The sequence below is a fragment of the Haliaeetus leucocephalus genome, unplaced genomic scaffold, assembly GCF_000737465.1.
Source record: "Haliaeetus leucocephalus isolate CR32 unplaced genomic scaffold, Haliaeetus_leucocephalus-4.0 Scaffold228, whole genome shotgun sequence".
In the NCBI taxonomy this organism is placed as follows: Eukaryota; Metazoa; Chordata; class Aves; order Accipitriformes; family Accipitridae; genus Haliaeetus; species Haliaeetus leucocephalus.
In genome coordinates this window covers 18120366-18142139 of record NW_010972664.1, presented here as the reverse complement: position 1 = coordinate 18142139, position 21774 = coordinate 18120366, and the positions used below count along the sequence as shown (strand labels likewise).

At 45.4% G+C, this 21774-nt stretch overlaps 2 protein-coding genes across 2 annotated transcripts in view; one reads left to right on the top strand and one right to left on the bottom strand.

Moving 5' to 3' along the window:
- Positions 1–50, bottom strand: part of QTRTD1 (queuine tRNA-ribosyltransferase domain containing 1) — a 14103-nt gene extending 14053 nt beyond the window's left edge. Inside the window, 1 exon segment of the mRNA XM_010567427.1 lies at positions 1–50. This exon segment is cut by the window's left edge and continues 1 nt beyond it. Coding sequence (XP_010565729.1) covers positions 1–50 — 50 coding nt within the window.
- A 217-nt stretch (positions 51–267) lies between these two features.
- KIAA1407 (KIAA1407 ortholog) lies at positions 268–20471 on the top strand. The gene is made up of 17 exons (XM_010567425.1): positions 268–330; positions 764–802; positions 1635–1776; positions 4097–4228; positions 4769–4947; positions 5448–5671; positions 6459–6615; positions 8513–8703; positions 9471–9720; positions 11093–11562; positions 12084–12178; positions 13821–13903; positions 15299–15400; positions 16558–16701; positions 17909–18061; positions 18450–18604; positions 20103–20471. Exons 4-17 carry the CDS (start codon positions 4120–4122, stop codon positions 20233–20235), a joined length of 2445 nt encoding a protein of 814 aa, XP_010565727.1. The 5' UTR covers positions 268–330; positions 764–802; positions 1635–1776; positions 4097–4119; the 3' UTR covers positions 20236–20471.
- The last annotated feature ends 1303 nt before the right edge of the window (positions 20472–21774 follow it).

The following is a 21774-nucleotide window of genomic DNA, read 5'->3' as shown; positions in this document are numbered from 1 at the left end:
GCCAGCGTCCCCAGCCGCCCGCCGCCCGCCCCGCACAGCTTCACCTTCATCGTCGGCCCCGTTCAACCGGCGCGGGCCTCACCGCTTTCCCCTGCCCGCCCCGATCGCCTCACGCGGCGTCATCAGCCGCGCGCCGGCGGCGCACAGACACCGCCCTTCCGCCTCCCGCCCAGGGAGAGCGGCGTTGCCATGGCGAAGCAGCTCCCGGCGCGGTACGCCCGTAAGAGGGACGGGCGGCTGGCGGGGACGCCCGGCGTGGCCACGGCCTGCCCGGGGCACCGGCCGCAGCTCTACCGCTGGCGGCGCCTCACGGCCGGGGCCAGGCCGAAGGTAACGGGGCCTGACGGGCGGCGGGGCGGGACGGGACGGAACGGAGAGCGCTAGGGGGCGCCCTGCAGCGCGCTGTCCAATCAGGGCGCGGCCTCGCGGGTGAGGGGCCGCGCGCCGCCGCCACGCCCCTCGCCACAGGCTCAAATGGCGGCGGGGAGGGCCGGGGGTGGTGTGCGGGTTGTGTCACGGTCGGGACGGCCCCGCGGGATCCCGGCCGTTTTTATGAGTGGGGTCGGGAAAGAGGTTTCCCAGGGCTGTGCGAGGGCGGCGGCAGAGGCGGCCGTTTGACTCGCCAGCCGTTGGGAAGTCCGCGCTGCACGCTCGAGTGAATGGCGCTGAGGTCGGCAGCGTTAAACTCCGGCACAAAAAGAGACAGGTGGTCGCAACGTTTTCGTTTTTTTTTTTTTTTTTTTTTTAAATATCTTATTTCCAGCCAAGGTTTGACTCTGATAACTTGGAACGCTGGATCAAGGTGAAGTAACTTGCCCAGTAACTCAAGAGTAAGGTACCTTGTTGCTGTGCGTAAAACTCACGGGTCACGCACAAAACTTGCTGTTGAGCAGTACTGCGGGTTGTATGTATGGGCAAGTATTACAAGAGATTTACACCAAAGCACCATCTGCCTCTACAAACACCTGAGATCAAGGAAAATGAATTCTGGGGTGAACTTCCCTTTGTTTTGCTTCCTTGGGCACCCCCGTGCTCCCACCCTTGGCCTGCTTCTTATGGCAGGTAGGAGGGTGGACCTGCCTCCTCATGCAGCCTCCTAGGCCTCTGGCAGCAGCTTGTTCTGGTTGCCCCAGCACAAAGGGAAGAAGTCCTGCAGAAATGCGGGCTGTCGGGGGTACGGGTGTTACGTGAAAACACAGTGACACGACAGGACCATTTACACCTCAGAGAGATGAATACGGGATGGAAAGTCACTCAGACTATTTACACAGCGGACAGCCTGGTTATGACAAAATGCTGATAACAGATTTCATAGTTGGTGGTTGCTGGGGACTAGCCCAGCAAGTCTCCGGCTGGGTGTTTGCATTCTCCCTACATGTTCTCCAGTCACTATGATTGGCATTAATTGCCAAATGAATGCTTATTACTTAATGATTGCTAAGTCCAATTTCTCTAGTCAATCGAACAGTCGGAGAAACATGTTTCAAAATAAATCTATTTCTTAAAACAGCCATGCTGTCTTGTGTTACATTCCCACTGATGTTTGCTCTCTCTGGAGGAGAACCTGGATAGAGGAAGTTTGAAAATTAATATCCAGCAATCCTTAAAAATGTTTTCCTTTCTTCAATTTAAAGAAAGCGGACCAAGCCTCTGAGTATGCTGTCTCTGAAGCTTTTTCCCTTCAAAAGTCAAGGTATCCACTGGGGCCTTGTGGTCCTGTGACAAGTTTGGAAACTGTGGAACAGCTGCAAGATCATGATGAGGCCCGTGAGGAAGGTGAGCTGAAATACTGCTTGCCACAAGCTGCCTAAAATGAACTCTTCTTGATCCAGCATTGTGGTTCTGGTCTGAACAGGCTCTTGCGAAGCTTGAGACCGTAAGAAACAGTTCATCGTAAGATGTCTTTCATCTAATGGAGAAAGGCATAAAAATAATCAACTGCTGGAGTTCAAGATAGATCCTAATTAGCATACCTAAGAGAAGGATAAACTCTGTCTCCTGGAGATTTTAGGTCAATACGAACATGAATACTGCCCTTGAAGACACACTGTATGGTCAAATACAAGTTAGTGGGCTACAGGAAACTGGATGAAATTACCTGACGTATTTTTGATAGCGGGCCAGATGTGAAAATGGAGTTGCTCTATGTAACTTTCACATCTATGAATAATTGTGTGGTTTTGCTTTGACTCCCATGCAAAATTTTCCTCACTAATTAGCTAACTAAATATTCCCTTTGTAATGCCTGCAGCCACAAGTGCTTGCTGAAATTTGAAAATAAAACTGCGGTAGATTTAAAAAAAGAGAGGGAAATTATCTCCCATCAGTGCTAGAAGTACATCTGCAGTGTAAAAAGCTGATAAGAGACAGGATTTTAAAAACTGAGTTAACCGTTCTTTTAAGACTCAGAAGTGAGCCTTACAGAATAGAATGAAGACATGCTTCAAGACCATCCACTTCAATACAGGAAGTCAGCTTTTTCACTTGTAATCATCAAGGGTTCAACTGATAGCACAGAATACACCTATCTGCTTACAGTGCGCTGTCTGAATGCATTATACAGCACACTGGCTCAGAAGAAGCTGTCTTTGCAATTGGTGGAAAAGTTGCTTGCTTTCCTCATGGTTCTTTATTATTTTTGTTTGCCCTTCCCTGCTAGGGTTTTCCTTTTTATAGCTACCAATCTCTCAGGATTGTTCCTAGCTCAACTAAAAGCCTTTTATCTGGAATCCATTATTAGAATACTTAATGGTATTAACTACACATAGTCCACTTTGCAAAGAAAGGTATCGATAATGGAAGTGCCAGAACTCTTTTATTCCAGTTACGAGGAGCTCAGGTTTCCCACTCAAAAAAGTAACTCTTCCCCAAGTGATAAGCTCTTTTTCTCTCTTCTTTCTGCTATCGGATATATTTCCTTGTTCCTGAGCTGGCCTGAGAGATTATGAAAGAGAACAAAAGTAATTTGAAGGACAATAAACATTAGATTTGTGTTTTCTTCAAAAAAACCACCCCTTTTTAAGGAAGTTTTTAAAAGGCTTTATTGCCTTAGAAATACCAGGACTCAATGGGAGCATCGACAGTTTGTGTTAGAACAAGAGATTTGGAGCAGCTGCTTCCTCCTGTCTATCGGCTGTGTGCCTTTACAGGGGATGACTTGCACTACAGTGGCTGCTGAGATCCCTGCTCTTTGCCCATCCTCACTGCACGGATGGCTCAGCTTCTCGTCGGGCTGCTCCTGATGCCTTGCAGTTTACAGCCCTGCATTCTGCTTCAGGAACAGCTTGGCCATCCATGCAGTAAGGCCAGGTGGTTTGTTGAGGCAGCAGCCATGTTAGCTGTCCTTGTTTTTTAGTAGGAACTCTGAAACAAAGGAATTTTTCCACAGAAGAGTGGAGATGCAAATGAAAGTTCACAGAAGGACTTTATATCCAGTTGTTCACTAGGCATTTGAGCTCACTGAGGAGTACCAAATCCATCACGGGTGCATTCCTGTCGTTCCAGTCTTAATTCTGAGTACAGGTAGTCCCTGGTGAAGCTTGCCACCTGACAGATTTGTAATCTAGACTCACCAGTTGTTCCTGGAGCTGTGGTTCTTGCAAAGGTTAACCTGTACACATGAAGCAAACTTTTGTCCAAACAGTAGTTCTTTTTGTATTTAACATATGACATCCTTGGCTGTACACGTGGAAAATACCTAAGGGTCTGCAAGTGCAATGGTGAAACATATGAAAGCTATTGGAGTTATGAATTACCTCATGTGAATTCCATCTCCTTGATAAATGCTATAATAATCACACAAGTGATCTAAATGTCCACAGAATCTTGTAGGAAAAATGAGGTGGAGAAGAACTTATTTGTGACCTATGTGACAGGGAAAAAGTTTGCCACCTTCTCTTCCTGTTCTTTTATAGATCAAGAAGATGAGAACAGAACTATTATCCTTATTCCATTTTCTGTTGCAGATCAGCTTACAGTCATTTTAGACAGCCTTCCCAGCATGTGATATAACTATCCCAGAGACAGTCTTGCTAGTTTACACTTACCCATATATTTTTTAAGCAAGTGAAGTCATCAGTCTCTTTCCTCATGATAGCCCAAGAGCTGCTCAGTAACTGGATGAAGTCCAAACTGCAGCGGGAGCTGATGAGCGATGGCGAAGATGAGGTTGACACTGTCCTCGTGGAAAAGCCTTCTGCAGTCCCTCTGAAGTATGAGCGGTTTGATGGTGAGAGCACAACAAAGCAGCTCCTGGCTTCCTTTCTGAAGATGTGCTGGGGAAGGGAGCCAGGCCTCATGGTTTGTCAGACTGAGAGGTAGAAGTTGCTTTGAGGCCAGGGTAGTGGGCTCAGTAGAAACAAGATTAGAGGTGATGATTTTTCTCCCCCAGCTCTTACAGCAGCTTGCTGTAGGGCTGCACAAATGCACCTCATAAACATTCAATGTCTCCTTGTATAAAAGAGAAATTTTATTTCTTTTGTGTATGGGTATTTGTGATGCCTGTCAAATTTATACAGCTGTTCGAGATGCTCAGAGGCAAGGCAGTAAAAAATGGACGAAATGTTGTTACTGCTCTAGTGTGTTCAATGTGAGACTGATTAAGACTCTTTGGGGATAAATAGAGTGCAGTCAGTGTGTCCACTTTCATCAGAAATGCATTCACAGTCTGGGAAAGTGATCCTTTTAATTACGTTAGGCTTTGTGATCTGAGACAGAGGGGCTTATTCATTTCAGACTAGCCTGAGATAATCTAAATTCCTCATTTCAGACTTGTGCAGCTATCTAGAACATGAACTGGAAAGTTCTTCTGTCCAAGAATACCTACAGCATCTTTTGCAGAGTGAAGTCGTGAACTGTGGGATAGCGGAAGACCTTAGACTTGAAGACATCAAGGAAAAACAAAAACTTGTAGATCCACGAATAATCATGGAGCTCAGACACAAGCAGGTGAGCAGGCAAGGCAGCACAGTTAAAAGGAATAAGATGGAGGATTATAGGATTAGAGTGAATGCTCAGTGATACTTCCCCAGTATTCTCTCACAACCTGCAATAATCTCTGACTTGCAGGCAAATACCCAAGGATACTCTTCCACAGTTTATCTGAAACGTTACTGCATTGCCGCATGCACATTAGCCATTCACAGTAGCTTGCACAGTCAACTTTCACTACATCTGTTCAAGTTTTCCCCCCCTTTCCAAAGACTGACAGGAAAAGCCACCATGGCAGTCAGGTCTGAGTTTGCTCCCATCAAGTAACATCTCACTCTCTTGAATGGAGTTTTTTTGCTGGTCTGAGAGCAGAATGAGTGCAGTCAGTGCCAGCCACAGATAGGGTTGCTTGCTTCATGTGCAACGTGGATTGTGACTCACCCTGTCAGTGTACAATGAACCTCAAATTCTTCAGCCTTTGGCATCTGCTTTGATTTTTGCTGATTCCTCCTTCCCAGGTGAAAGAAAACCGATTGAGGCGTCAGAAGGCATTAGAGCTTCAGAGACAAGAAAAGTCCCTGAAGAAATCAGTTCTGTCTGAGGCCAAGCTCCAAGCACAGGAGGAGGACAGAAGGAAGGCCCTGAAGGCCAAGAAGGAGGAGGAGGAAATCCAAAGGGAAATGGTGAAGCTGCGAAAGGAAATGGCTGAGAAGAGGCATACCATGGCAAAAGCATGGAGAATGTAAGAGGGAGAGGGGGGCATGGAAAGAACTGTATGAACACTTCTCTTATCAGCTCCCTTTGCTAAATGTAAGAGGAGAGGTGGTCCCAAAGGAAACATCTGCTATTCCTCTGTCTCCAGGCTCTCCCAAAACCTTTTATTCCTTTGTTACCAATGTCAATGGCAGAGTTTATCATTAGTGGGAAGTTGGGCTAAAGATACTGTTAGCCTCCCCTCAGCCATTACCAGTAAGTAGACTGAATCACAAAGTAGGAGGGTGTTCGCACTATCGTGCATTCTCTCCATCAACCCTGCGGCCACATCCAGCCTTGTTAGCATCTAACACAGCATGAAAGCCAGTACACACACAAAAAAAAGAATAGTCTGTGTTGAAAGTCTAGCACTTAAAATACTTCCTCTGCTCATAATAAAGTGCATTCTTGGCCGGGAATTCTGCAGAGACATAATTTTTGCTTCTGCTGAGCTTGGATTCTCACAGAGATGTGACTTGTAGGGATGCCATTTATTTACTTAGGCAGCCCTGAGATCCTAAATCTTCTCATGCAAGTGCTTTACTGAAATCTTACTATTTTCTTCTGCCTGCTATATTTTGGAAATGCTCCAGACTGTTTAATCTCTGGGACCCCAAACCATGACAGAGGCTGTTTTCTAAGAAGGCCAAGGTAAATAATCAGCAACTTTCTAAGCTGTAGAGGTGAATCTCTTAGGATTGGCCAAAAAGAGAGTGAAATCTGTGCTATAGTACTTTCCTCATTGTATTAGATCTGTAGGTTTGTTCACTTTCCAGGGAGGGGAAGAGACAAGAAGAAAGTCAGAAGCTGTCAATGCAGGAGGTATCTATTACTGCATCACCGCCCCTGGTCCTGAAGGAAGAACAGCAAGGAGAAGAGAAACAGAGAAGGGCTCAGGAGCTGCTGCGCAGGATTCACACCAATAAGCAGAGAGTGAGCATCACACTTCTTTATCTGAGACTCTCAGCTACCTGCCCTCAGCTACTTTTGCAAAACAGAAGTAAAAAGCGCTAGTTATCAGAATTTTTTACTTCTTCCAAGCCCTGCTCCTGATACCAGGAAAGTAGAAAAGCAGGGCAAAAAGTATCTTGTAAGACTAGGAGCAAGAAATCCTGAGCTTCCATCCCCAGTATGTCTGTGCCCCAAGTGTACTTAGTGGGAGGTTTCACTTAGAGTTGTGGAAAAGATGTGGCTCCCAGGACAGTTGCGAACATAAAATCTTCTGCAATTGAGAAACAGGCAGATGAACAGAGGTGGCAGCGGAGCAGGATTTGTTTTCCCTTGAGGAAGGAAGTAAAAGGGGAGAAGTGGCACAAAAGGGCTTGAGAAGCCCTTATTGTGTGTATGGGAAGATATTTTAAAGATTACCTTGCAGACCCTGGTGCAGGAGCAGGGAGAGGGAAGAGGAGAGAAGTGCTGAGGCCTGGGATGAATTTTTAGCTGGGTCTCCAAGAGTTGAAGTATGCCAGCACATCCACGGTAACAGGTTCCTCAAGGATCGACTCCCACTGGGTGCAGTAGGATATTCTGTGATACTGCAACAGCTCTTTTGAGGCAAACGTAAAGACTTTAATAATTCCTAGCAGGAACCTATTTCTTTTACCTTCATTATTGTGATACCATGGCCAGCTCTGGGTTAAACATGTAGTTGTATCAAATACGTGCAATTAAAGAGTGATCTTTTTGTATTGAATAATTTTATATGGGCAGCCTCAGCAAAGGGAATAAATTTCCCTGAGTGCAGGTGTGAATGCCATCCATCATGTAATGTTTTTAATTAATAGAGCAGTCATCATCATTAATGTCTACTTATCTACCTCTAGAACTTTTTAGTAGAAAAATCCCATAGTTTTTATGGTGACTCTCCCTGTGGCTCACTTCATCTGCCTGTCTGCTGGATTTGAGCTTGGCTACTGTTTAGCAGTACACAACCTCTCTGCAGCACAGTCTAAGCTATGAAGATAAGCTTGCATGAAACCACAGAACAATCTAGGGCTGGCATAATGTGAGAAGCCACGGCTTAGCTGAGCTAAGCAATAGTGACACTTTGATTATTTTCCTAAAGCAGAAAGAAATAGCTAATGCACTGACATTTTGTCCTTTTTCTAAGTCTCCATTTGAAGATTTCAGTGAGTGAGAGGAATGCAATTAAAACAAGGCATTGTGACAAAAGGGGAACAGCTGAGTCCTGTGAGTTGACCCACTCGGCAGATCAAAATGAACAGTGTCTGCAGCGACAGGACTAGAATTATGGGGTAGATTAGATAGCAAATTGCTGTTCTGTACAACGTAAATCACTCCCAGAGGCAGTGAGTCTAATTACACAATAGGGGAAAGGTTTGGCTTCCTACTGGAACAAGGGTGAGCTTAGATCGTGTCATAAATTCACACTAGGAAGTGTCTTGATTTTTGTCTAATTTACAAAAAACACCAAACAAGTGGTCCACGGAGGTATTTGTGAACTGTTCTCCACAGAAGCATTCTTACCTGTAGCATCTTAGATGTTTTCTAGATTTTGAAACATCTTTCCTGCCTCCAGAAATTCTACATTCCTCACCCATTTTATTCCTTTACACTTGGTGAACTAAGCATGTTTCACTCAAAAGCAGAGCCCCGTGATGTTATCTTTCTAGTCCCTTTCTGCTTTTTATAGAAGACCTGCACATGCTCTGCATTTTTTTTTTTTTTACCCTCAAGGTAATTGTTGAAAGTGGGGATTAGAAAAAGAATCTCAAAAAGGAAAGTCAGATAAGGGGAAGGGTGGAGAGGACCAGCATTTGTGTGACGGGCTGTGTCTTGCTCATTGGTTTTCTGAAACTCTCCCATGCAGTGCATGCAACGACATTTCTCTGCCTGGCTGAAAGTCATTCTGGAGCACAGAATTAAAATGGGAAAAGCCAGAGCCTTTGCTGACTGGAAATGCCAACTGAAGGCCCTGCGAGCCTGGAGAAACTATACTTGGGACCAGAAAGTCGAGCAGGAGATACAGCAACTGGAAGTTCATCTCCAAGATCAAAACAGGTAGTGACCCTACACTGTGGAATTCCTCCTACTGCAGCAGTACTTGGGCAGTGCAGTGATCAGGGACTGTAGAAGGGGCTTGCCAGTTAGCCAGCAGGAGGAAAACAGTAGCTTTTTGAGAAAATTGCTACATTGCCTGCAATCTGCCAGAGGCATTGTGGCACAGGTGAAAAGGAAGACAGAGATAACCAAGAGCTTTAGGACTTTCCAACAAGCCTGCGTCTCATTCTCTCTAGGTATCTCACCCTGGCTTGCTCTGGACCCCAGAGAATATGAGGTGCCATATTTATTCCTGATTAATATAGTTATTTCCTATTTCAGTAGTAGTATAGCAGAGATCATTTTGGCCAGTGTCTTTCATTGAGGAGGCTGTTGGATGAGTTCCCTATCAGCCAGAGAAAATTTTGCTCTTGCAGGTGTCTGGAAGGCTGTGTGGTGAGGCACTTGCTGCTTCCCCCTATGCAGCTGGCAAGGAAACAGGGTACCTCTTTTGCACCTATCCTACAGCCCAAGGATGACACAGGAAATTGCAAAATGTGAACTAGGGAAACTTACTTCAAAATAATGGGCATCCTTTCTGCCCTCCCACTCCTCCTTGGAGAAACTCTGGACAGCTTTGGAGGGCCTTCAGAGTTAAGTGACAGAAAGACTCAGGAAGTTATGGGGCCTCGTGCCATGGCCTGGACTGCTGTACTTGATGCAATTGTTTTAGGCAGGCCTGGGCAGAAGCCTTACTCCTATCATAACACAAGTGCTTTCTCATTCAGGAAAAACCAACTGTCTGTGGAGCATAACCAGCGACGGCTTTTGCGCTGCTGCTTTCTGGCATGGCAGCGCTGGAGCCAAGCAGAGACAGAAAAGCGAGAGCTGCAGATCAAGAGGGAGGAGATGAAGAGAAAGATGGCACAGCTGCTGGAGGCAGTGTCACTGGGGAAGAGTGGTCTGGACAGGCCACTGGATGTTAACAAGCCTGGGACAGCAGCTGTAAACCATCATCAAGATTTGCAGCAAGACCAGGTAAATCCTTCCCTTCTAGTCTCTTGATCCCATGTAATCTATTGGCATCTCAGTACTCCTACAAAGCACTTCATATGTACAATCTGAAATAAAAGAGTACATTGTCCCAGAGTAAGGCTCCTTTCACAGGGTGACCCCCAAATACCTGCCTGCAGCTGTTCAGGAGAGAAGTCTTTAAAAATAAGAGGCAAACATAAAGGACAATGGATGAGTTTTAAAAATAATCTCTAATGGTGCCAGAGAACAACCCTTCATGTATTGTGAGTTGCAATGAGTGTCCCACCCCCAGATCACTTTTGCTGAGAGATTAGTTACATCTTTGATGCCTGCTCAGACTTAAAAAGAATAACACTTGACTGCATGACAAGGGATTTTGTCATGCCAGTGCAGCTTTCTGGCTTTTAAGCATGGAGGGAAAAAGTTGTCACTGGCTGTTTCAGGATAATGCGCATCACAAGGAGGTAGGAGAGGAGAATCAGAGGTTGCTTCCTTAAATTGTCATTTGTCAGGTCAGAGCCTGCCCTTCCTTTCTGTCTATAAAACCTGTACCACAGCAGTATCCTGATCCTAGCACGAGAGCTCACACACACATATTACAGGTCAAGCTTTTCATTTGCTTAAATGTCAGCAAAAATTGATTTTCCCACATTGCTTATATCACCCTAGTAGGCCCATATTTTTCTTCTGATGCACTGGTAAAATTTGTGCTGGAAGGATGGGACTGAATTTGGGGTTTGACCTAGGAATCAGAAAGCAGACCTTACATCTAATGCCTCTTCAGAGAAAGACTGTGTGTCAGAAAAGGCACAGCCTCATTCCCCACTGTGCACCAGTTTCATGGTAATATTTATCAAAGCTGGAGAAGCACAAGGAAGCAGCACCTTGTAGACTTCTCTTCCATCTGAAAAGGAACTGTCCAGTAGATCAGCTGTGTAGATCACTTCAACAACTGTTTTTTCCTTTACTCTCAATCTGAGTGCCGAGTGGGGACAACACAGTCCAAAAGGGAGTGTGCTTATCCCTGAGAGATGAGCTAACCCCTGAGAAATGAGCTGTCCTGAGCTGTGCTCCCTAACAAAATAGTCAGGATATATTCCTGCCAGAGCTCTTGCCTGATCAGGATTTCTTCCTCCCAGTGAAGTGGCACACAGCTCCTGAACAGTTCTTTCCCACAGCCTCCTATTTTGTGCATAACAGGGCCCCTCTGCCCTGGCTAGGAACTGGATAAAGATTGCATAACTGAGATTGCCCTATATCTCAGACATCTCACTAGATTTGCATTAAAGAAACACTTACTATGTAGAAAGGGCAGAAGAGTGCTTGGTTTTAATCAATGCCAAATTTTTCTTTCTTTTTTTTTTTTTTTCCCTAGCCAACCAAAACTTGCCTTATACAGAAAGAACCTGACCAGACCAGAGACCACTCCTGTTGGGATGCTGCTCACACATCTCATTCCTACAGAAAACTCAAATTTGCCTGGGAGATTACTGTAAAACATGCAGCCCTGAGTGCCCAGGATGAGGTTGTGTACAGGAATCAAATAGTCTCTCTCCCCCAGCAGTTTCAGGCACCTGGTCCAAAGACAGCTCCTGCTTATGGTAGCCATTTTGAGCACCGTCATGCCTTCCAGCAACGTCTGATTGAGGAGCAGAGGCAGCAGCTTCAGAAACAGCGAGAGCTGATCCTTGAACTGCAGGAAAATCAGAGGCTGAGCAGAGCTAAAGAAGAGTCAGCACAAGCCACGGCTGTAACCCAGCCTCGTGACAACTCTGCTTCACAAACCAGGGAGGAAAAACTGAAGAGGGAAAAACAATCCAGATGCAAGAATACAACCCATTTGAGGTATATGCCCTCCATAAAGCAGGCTCAATTAGTCAGTATGTGTAATTCCTACTCAAGTTGAGCCAGAATTTGCCAGGCACACTTCAGTAATGCTAGTGCTATCTGCTCTTCCTCTCACCTGTGATTTAGCCTCAAGGGTGGTATCAGGCTGGCTACAATTCTCTGTCCTTCTCCCTTTTTGCAATGGCTCAACACCATGTGATCCATACAGGATCCACTTAGAAACAGCAACACCAGAGTGTCACATGTAGTAGCAGCAGGGATTTATTTAGTTAGAAAAAAAGAGAGCATCATCCTCAGTATTTCAGAACATGCAGCAGCCCTGGGTACTCAGCTCCTTTGCAAGGATGCATCATTAATCCCATTTCAAGCGGAAGAAAGGTGTATCAGGGATTCAGAATGAAAATGCAGCACAATGTAGAATAGAAACTACAAGGCCTGTTTCTCAACCATAGGTGGTAGGTGTGAGATGTCATCTGACCACATTCATTGATGAATTCCTTTACTCTTTCCTTTCATAGTCCACCTGTTTCTCATGGGCCAGAAAACAAAAGGGCAGCGATGCAAGGCAGGAGGCCCTCCAGCCAGCTGACCTCAGCTCATCCCATACTGAAAGGTACTGTTCTAGATAGCAAAAACTATTCCAGACCACTTTTCTCAACAGCTTGTCTGGAAACTTCTCTCTTTCTTCACCTCAGCCTTGCTGGTTGATGACAGTATGCAAGTAAAACTCAGCTCTCTTTCCCAGCCTGACCAGTGCTGTGAAAGGGTGAGCTGTTTCCGTGCCCAGGTCAGGCATCTGTAAAACCTGGGCCACTGCAAGCCCCTCAGGTCCACGCTTAGTACACTGTAGTAGCAGTTACTCCTAACACTTGTGATTGTTTCTGGTGTGACAAGACTCAGAGAGAGAAGCTCTACAGGGTTTTCTGCTGTTGGTCTTATTCCCTTCATTGCACATCCAAGTAACACTTAAACTGACCAGTCATTTTCACCTACCTTTGACAGAAGTATTGAGGTTTCAAAGAGAATTAAGTGCCTACCCACGGTTTTGTGAGACAACAGTAGCTAGGCTGGGAAAGGAGCTCTGGAGCCCGGCCCTCTGTGAGATATCTCCCCTTCTCTGGGGAACTGCACATACACTGGAACAGTGCATGGAACAGCACATACACGTTGAACATGCAGCACAGCCTTTTCATGCAGTAAATTAAGATCAGGTTCTGTTGTATTCCCATGTCATGTTCTTCCATATCGACTGGGCGGTCATCACAGTCTGCATGAAAGGTTGTCTGGAATATGATCATTGTGATGTTTACCAGTTTGGGGATCACCAGAGCTTTTTGGCCATGATAGTTGGGCATTAATAGTTGCCTTTCATTAACTGACAGTGTTCAGCTCTAATGCTACCTAGTCCAAGCTATCACTCACTCTGATTTTCCTGAACTCTGTACACCTTAGAGAGAGTAAGCATATTTTCAGAGCACTCAAGTGCTTTTTGTTTGAAGATCCCCCAAAAATTCAGTGAATAAGTTATCACTGGATGATTTTCCCATGGCAGAGAATCCTGGGACAGCTGAGAGGAGAAAAGAATCTAAGGAAACCTATTGTGTTCAAAACACTTAAATACCCCTCCAGTTATCGATTGCTTAAACCTGTGCTTCATTTGTGACTCCAGAAGAAGCAAGCACAGGTTCTCGACTCCACTGCATGTTCTGTGTGGTCACGTCAGTGCCGTAACACCTTTGCTGATAGCCAACAAGATCACGCATTGCAATTTGTCTCCCAAAAGAAGCATTAAGCAGTAGTTTCTCATTAGTCGAACCAAGTACCTGTGTGTCACTGTGGCAGGGATGCTTTCTATCATGAAGTCACTTTTTAAATAAGCAGTTGGAGCTTATTGGAGACCTCATAGCAGTTGCTGCTGAATCAGGTGCCCTGAGCCTCAGCACTCAATCAGAGAAGACAGGGATAAAACCTCTGAATACAGCTCCTTTCATAACTGAGCCTCATGGCTGTGACTGTGAGCCAAGGAGGGTGGAGTGAACCTAACTGGGGTGGTCCTGAGTAATCTCATAAATATTTATGAGTTCTTTGTTCATGATACTGCCAGCCATAAGAGGCAGCAGAAAAAGCAAGTCCCTTTGTGCTGGCATTGCCAGGTCAATGGGGCCTGGCAGTAGAGTGGTCATCCTTGTTCACCAAACTTTTGCCATTATCCTATAGTGCATTTCCACTAAGCCTTACATCCTCTGTTTCTGTAGCTATGGAGGAGAGAGCAACTCAGCGTGCAGAACGGAGAAGGAAACTAGAAGAAGCCAAACAAAGAAGACAAGAGGAAAAATTGGTAAGGCAAGTGGAAAATGAAATAAAGTCTCTTTCACACCATTCCAGTTACAAGAAATGCTGTTTTAACCCCAGAGTCAGGGACCAAGAAAAGGCCCTCTATCCAAAACAGGAGTTTCATAGTTGTGAGAAAGCAGATGTCCAGCACACATAAAAAGAAGTAGTTATTGCTGCATTTGCATATGGTGACAGCACTAGCTCTGCCATATCACAGCCAGACACTTCATGTTGATGCAGTTGCAATTCCAGAAGCAGCCTCCCTTACCACCCCTCCAACACTTCTTTCACACCTACCCCATGACAGTAACTTGTCCTTGCCAAGGATGGGAAGGGTGGAAGTGCGTGCAGAGATCCACTTGATTGGACCTGACAGTGCTGGGGTTCCCCTCCCCTGCCTTTTCTGTCTGGTCACATGCAGCTTGAGGATGTGCAGTCTCACCTAGTAAAAATCCTGCATCTTTCTAGCAAATCTCTGCTGAAGAGAGAAGATACTGACAATGTTTGTGTAGTTAATACACAAGTTCTGTGGTACACATCCAACAGAGGAGCCTTCTTAGCTTCAGGGCATTAAGCCCAAAACACTGATAGTAAGTTGCATTAGGGTTAGAAAGCTCAGAACTGGGGTCCTAAAACAACCAGGGTTTCTTCCTTCTCCAAGCAAGAGAGATGCACTTGTGTACACAGGAGGCTGAAATGAGCCTTAGAGAACATTTTAACCATAGAATAGACAGACAAGCATCAGGTGAGGTGTCCTCAGCTGCAGTTGCCACGATCATAGAGTTCAGGAAGCACAGTCATAGTAATCATGCATTATGGTTGGTGTAGGTTTTAGGCCTTTGATGCATACATCAAGAACAAAAGCTTGGTGAAATGAAAGCAGAGTGGGGTTTGCAATGGGAGTAGATAAACATTCAGAGAAGGATATTGTGGCAAGTATGACCAGTACTGAAGTAAAGCAACTTCTTTGATCCTCAGTGTTTGGGGAAAGAAATGTTTGGGTACCTGTAAAGCTGCTTTGCATGTAGAAGTAAAACTTCAGAGCAGTCCCCAGGGATTCAGAACTGACTTCAGTGATCAGGTTATGAATAAATAACTTGGTGTGTGGTTTAAATTTTTTAGGGGAAGAGTGGGCAAATACTATAACTTAGGGCAAAGAAAGATAGATAGATAGATAGATAGATAGGTAGTAGAAAGAACAGTCCCTCCTTCCTCTCCCTTCCACAGTTCATTGTCTGGCACAGATCATGTCTAGTATGTGACAAGTCTGCTTCCTTCTGAAGTTTCAGGTGTTGGTCAATACTAGAGGAATACAGGGAAAGCTTAGAGGTCTGTGTTCTCTGAAGAGGTCACATGCACCAAATTACGTTTTACCTTCCTCCACTTTCTCCATTTCAAGGCCCAGCTGAAGGCTGAAGAGGAAGAACGACAGAGGAAGGAGGCTGAGGAAAAGGAAGCTCAGCAGGAAAAACGACGGGAGGAGAGACGGCAGCAGAAGCTGGTGACCAAACACCTCACCTGTTTCCCACCTTTAGCAGGGAGAAGAAGAAGAGCCATTACCCACTAGCACTCAGTCAGCAGCCAGAGTAATGTGAAATGGAGGTCTCCATTAGTAGAGCAGAGATCCAGAGCACAGCACCCGCTATATAGCCTCACCACCTTCCCCCTTTTTGGCAACGTTAGGGGAAGGGCTGTGGACTGAACGCACTATGAATTATATACTGTCTCTGTCTCATCAGCAGGACTAGAGGTCCCAGTTGGTGGACGTTCACTGCTGAGGTATAGCTACATAAGCCCTCACAGTGGCAGCATATTCAGCCTACTTTCAGACTGCTCCTTCCACTTGTATCCCCCTCCAGCATACACAATGATACCAGTCACAAACTCACAATTTAAAAGTAAACAAGCCTGACAGATATATGAAGGGCAACTTTCCACCTGAAGAACAGAAGCATCCTCTCCTTGGAGCTAGCCTAGGAATAGCCCCACTTCATTATTGTTACTTGGAAATGAGCTGTCCTAATAACCCAAATAGCACATTTGAAATCCTACAGGAATTTGACCTACAACTACTGTTCTACTTGGATTGAGTGTTTTAGGATGTTTGACCTTCATCCCTGAGTCTCAGACAAAAGTAATATTGTACAGTTATATAACACCCACATCCCTCCCCTACTATTTAGGCTAGATGAAGTGGTAGGTCTCATGCATAAACTCAATCATTTCTGGACATGTTTTCAATCTAGTTTTATAAACATAGAAAGCTGCCCTCCTCAAGCTCACCAAAGCACTCCTCCCCACATTGATGAAGGTCCATCAAAAGGAGGTTCCTGCTAGGTCAGCACTGCTGGTAGCCACAGATTATATGTTTGCTACAGTAACACCAATCTGCTGTGCTCAGAGAAGGCCATGTGCTGATACATGGCCCAAGGAAATGTCCAGAAATACCACCATCTTCCATGAGAATTTTCAAGACAGTTTGCTTTCTACCACAGGTTCTAGTACATGGGGTCCTATCTGGTCTGCACTGCTAAAGATCATGCAGATCCCTATTTCCTGTCAGGTCAGGACCTCCAGCTCCAATATGACAATTTATTGTCATTGCTCTATGTTCTCTTCATCTGGAGTGAATTAAAACTAGTTCTCTTTGTATTGTAGAAAGAGCTGGAGAAGCAGAGGAGGCTGGAGAAAGAGCAGCAGCTCCAGAAAAAGGCCAGAGATCACTATGAGAAGGTCCTGCTGAGAAAGCTGGGAATGGTGCCATGGAAAAGGCTGAGGGAGCAAGCCAAGGAAAACCTGGTGGTAGGTGCTGAGGATAAAAGAAAGGACTGATGCCATGGGAGGAAGGGAAAAAGAATGGATGCAGCACTTAGCAGAAACCTTAATAGGCTCTTAAGCCAGGTAGAGATGGAAAAAGCAAAAATTCTCCCTGCACGCCCTGTCCTATATTAGTTCTTTAAATCAGCCCATCTGACAATAATCATGAAAGGTCATCAAAAACCCACAAGGGTGGCATCCTCATTTATAGCTGATTAAACAGGAACCAAAAGGACAGAGAAAGGAATGAATTTCAGTCTAATGAGAAACCATCTTTTGTTAGTCTACGCTTGTCTGCAGTACTAACTGCCACATGATTTGATGCCAGTAACACAGTGGGAATTAATTTAGTACGATACAGCCAAAAAAATAAATTGAAGTTATGTGACACGAGCCTGTCAGTTCTCTTGCTCCACAGCAAAGCTAATCAGTAAGACACTGCCAAGCCACTGTAGTTATAGCAGTTAACCCCAGCCCATCACTAGGGCTTTCCCTCTCTCTGGAGTTGCTGGTGCAGTGTTGGCTACTGCTACAGGTAGGATACCACAGGTGATAATCCAGCGATCTGTTCTAGCCTGGCTGTATCTTCAGTGTGGAATAGCAAGAGGTAGCTTCTGAGAGCTTGGCACATAAATATCGCTAGTGAAATATTTCTGTACATGACTGAATTGGCATGCCTTATCAGGGTGGACTAATAACACTCAACCGTATCCTGAAGATTTATCCAGAGCCGAGGGCTAAGTTGGTAAGCTTCCCTTTAAGACACTGGAACTACAGCTACTTACAGTACTCAACCAAATGCACATAGGCCTCCAGCTGGGAAGAAGTAGAGGGATAGCATCTGCTCCATAAGTCCACCCTGCTGGTCAGTGTTATGGATGGGGTTGGACTAAACTGTTACAGGCCATGCCTCTGCTCCAGTCACAATAGGTTAAACCGAGCATCTAATTCAAAAGGGTATTCTCTAGAAGTGATGGCAGCAGTGGCCTGATAGAGAGACTGGTCTTGTTCCTTGTGCTGACCCCTCTTTGTGGGAAACTATCCTGTAAGTTATTCCAGCTGTCAGACATCTGCATTTTGGGGGCCCCAAAAAGCTGAGGTGATTTTCTAGTGTACCCAGTTTTCTGTAGCTTTATGTTTATGTAGTCACTAGTCCAATTAACAAGCTGCTGTCTCTGCTGTCTTCACTCAGGTGGCACAAAGGCACCACTGCTTGGGCCTGCAGAGGAAATGTCTGATGACTTGGCTCCAGGACACCCAGGAAAGCCTCATGGAGAAGGTGTCTCAGGCTGAGGACTTCTATTCCCATATGTTACTGAGACGGGGCTTCAAGAACTGGCTAAAGGTTTGCCTGCACCACTGCACCATAGTGGAGAAATGATACCAAGCAAGCTAGCTGCTGCTTCGCTTTCCCCTCGCCAAGTGCCACTTCACACACCTGCAGCCCAATCTTTGCTGAGTTACACTGTCCCCATTCCAGCAACACCATTCCCTTCTTCAGAGACCTTCTTTCAGCTCTCCACTCTCCATCATTCTCTTCCACCCAGGACACTCTCCTGCATACTGCTCCTCCACCTTTGCACTGTCTCATCCTGCTCCCGCTGATTTTCCTCCACTCCTGTCCCCGTTACCTTTCACTGCCACAGTCTCAGCACTGCTCTGTTTCTGCTTCTTGGGCTGGGGGTTGGGAGAAAGAAGCCATTCTCACCTCTTTCTCTGTCCTCCTTCCCTAGTACAAGGATTATCTCTCCACTCTGGAGGAGAAAGCGAGTACCCTCCATGCAGCCTGCCTCATGAGGAAGTACTTCTGGGCATGGTTTGATGTGATCATGGAGGAAAAAAGTACTTTATGGGAGAAGCTGAAGATTGCTACTGAACACAGTAACAAGTAAGTGCACTCCCTTGCCAGCAGTTCTTTTTACTTGGGTTTAATATACCCTATAGATTATTTTAGAGACTACTTTTGACAGGTCAATTATCTGTTCCCCAAGAACACGTGAAACAGGTTCTTTATTGCTGGTATTTTGCTTCTGTGATATGCACAGACAACATCAGCAGAGGTTTATGGTAAGAATTTTCCATGCAGCCTAGAAAAATAAATTTAGTGGTACCCTTCACAGGACTTTTAAATCTGCTGAAAGAATACAGTGAAAGCAGCTAAGTAGCTGAAACTTTCTAAGCTGATTAGCAGATCTGGCCATGCAGCTTCTGCTAAAAGCTGCCTTAGGAAAATCTTTAAGTACAATTATAGCAAGCCAAATGATTATGCTGGAATTACACTGTATGGTTTTGTTCACAGCATATGATTTAGTTCACAAATCCAAAGTTGATCAACTAGAAACCCTACTTAAGCAATCTTTCGGTTTATGCCACCGTCAGCCTGACTTGGCAGTGAAAACTACAGCAGACAGTTCTACTGATCATGACTGGAGCTAGGTGTACCCAGTTCACTCATTGTCCCATAACTGCATTAACTATGCATTTTAACAGGAAGAAAAAACTATTGTCCAAGTTCAGCAGAAAACACAAGCATGTTCACCTACCTCACCATGAAAGCATGTCAGCTGCATGCACTCATGATAGGCTGCACCTGTGCATAGCCCAAACAGGATCTGCAGCACCTTGGAGGAAGAATTAAATTAAATTAACCTCTTATGTGGTAGAGCAAACCTGTTCTGGCTTGCTGCGTCAGTAAGATCAGAACAGTGCATGATTTAACCCAACAAGCCAGCAAACTGGAGGCACCAGGGAAAATTCGGACCCAGGAAGAGACTGGATTCATCCTATGTATGACCTCATATTAGGAGCATAATCACCTGTCATTCCTCATTACCTGTTCCCCCACTGACTGGCAAAAGGCAGCTCAGACTTTGACACAGCCAACTATTCTTTACACAGGACTGGTGCTCCCTGTTGCCCATATGGGAACCCAGGGTAAGGCACCTTTGGTGGGGTGATTAAGATCAGGTCAGAATTGGAGCCCAGCTGCCTGCACTCCCAAGTGGTTGGTCTGGACCAAGCCAACCTGCAATTTTCCTGAAGAAACTGCTTTCAGAGACCCTGTTTATTCTTCAGGAAACATCTTTCATCTTTGGAGTGCTAAGCAAACACCAGCTAATGAATCCTGTCAGAGGGAGGAGCAAAATTCTTGGGGGAGAGGACTAGAGAAGGGCAATGTGTTATTTTTCCCTGGCATGATTGACATATTAATGGAGTGGTCTGCATGCAGAAGTTTACCATGTCACAGCCCTGACTAGCAGCAGAAAGGACAAATCCCACAGCTATTTTAGGGGAGTTCCCCCTCAAATGGAAGTAATCTTTTGATTTATGTTATGCACACATCTGCATGTCGTCACTTTGTTCTTTGTGTCCTCAATTTCTTTAAGGAGACTCATGCTGAATGCATTCAAGGCATGGAAGCAGTACCCATTACTGATGAAAAAGGAAAGAGAGAGAGAGGAAAGGAGAAACCAGCTACGCAGGAGAGTAGCTGAAATTCTCCCCAACTTCCAAACATGACAGAAGAGAGTCAAAGATGACTGGAAGAGGACACAAAAAGACTGATTCTGTTCAGTGCTATCTTCCTACTGACTGAAACAAATCCAAGGGAAAGTCCTGTCCAGTGCAAAGGGTCTTACAACCAAAGGAAGCTCCCTGGGGTCACTGCTGTCGTAAACTAAGCATATATGGAAACTTAGCTGACGGTTTCACTTTGTACTTCAGGGGGTTATTCCCCACAAGGTCCTCATGTGAAGTCTCCGTAGGGATGTCTTCGCTGGTGGCAGAGAGGCTAGGTAACCAAAGCCTAGCACAGGGTGTGTTTCAGGCCAAGACCATTTCCACACACAGAGCTGCAGCACTGACGTGAATCCTCCTCCATCATAGGAAGCACAGAACTGAACTGCATCTATTTTTCCTTAAGCAGTAACCTGGTGCTTTTCTGTTGCCAGTACTCTGTAGGGTGACACAGCTTGATCGGGGAGCAAACAGACCTGACTGTCAGCTGACCCCTAACCACTACTGCGAACTTGGCCACCCAGAGAACAGTTTCTAGCTAACTGTGCCAGGGAAGTTTGGATGGGAGGAGGAGAGGGAAGAGCTATTTATGCAAATCATATTTGCTAATGATCCAGATCACAGCATCACATATGGACAATCTAAAACCTGAATTCTTTTTCAAGGGACTGCCTAGTTCACAGCACTGGCCAGCTCACAAGCACAGTGCTTTGATTTTGGTGGCAAGCAGTGATTCCAAGTTTATGAGCCACCATCTTCTCATCATTTAAACATTTTCCAAGCTGTTTAACTGTAGCATTTAAGGATGTATTGTGCAAGTCTGTCTGGGCCTTTTCACTTGATCCAGCACTTCAAAAAACCTAAAAATCCAAGAAAAAAGCAGAGTGTATTTTTACATAAGTTAAAGCTGACATGATTAAAATGAAAGTTTCTTATCACTGTTCAACCTTTACCTGCAGCGTAGTGCAGATAGGGTAATGCCATAAGGTTCAATATGTCTTGTCTTAGCAACAGCATAAGGCAGGAACCTGGAATCACTTCCCCCTCACAACAAGATAGGCAAAGTTCTCTCCAAAAGCATTTGGCAGTACAGGGAGCACTTGGGTAACGCCAGGAAGAAGAGTTTACTGTTTTTCCATTGTATCAGATAATTTTTAAAACCTGGATATGCACTGAAAGTTTCCAATAAACCCAAACCTGAAATGAACACAACTGAGTTGTCAGTGCAAATTGCGTCAGAAGCCGGCTGAGTGGCACTAGACAGAAGTCCAGGGTCAGGGACCTAGGCCAGCACTAAGCACTGCTGATGAAGTGGTATAGGACAGGTCAGGTGCCCAAGCGCAGCAGCAGGCTCCAGAGCTTTAGCATTGGGAATTTGTCCAAGCGGAGAGCTCACAGGGATGTGGTCAGAGAGCCTGCCTGCCCACACGAGCCACGCTGTTGAGCAGACCCTCGGCGCAGGTCTGAAGACAACTGTCACTCCCAGGTTACCTCCCACAGCCATCCTCTACAACACGAGAACATTCACCATCTCCCAAAGGC

Coding starts and splice junctions, on each gene's coding strand:
- KIAA1407 (XM_010567425.1), top strand. CDS start 4,120: ATGAAGTCCAAACTGCAGCGGGAGCTGATGAGCGATGGCGAAGATGAG. Junction 12,179..13,820: donor AGCTCATCCCATACTGAAAG/GTACTGTTCTAG, acceptor CTGTTTCTGTAG/CTATGGAGGAGAGAGCAACT. Junction 13,904..15,298: donor GAAGACAAGAGGAAAAATTG/GTAAGGCAAGTG, acceptor CTCCATTTCAAG/GCCCAGCTGAAGGCTGAAGA.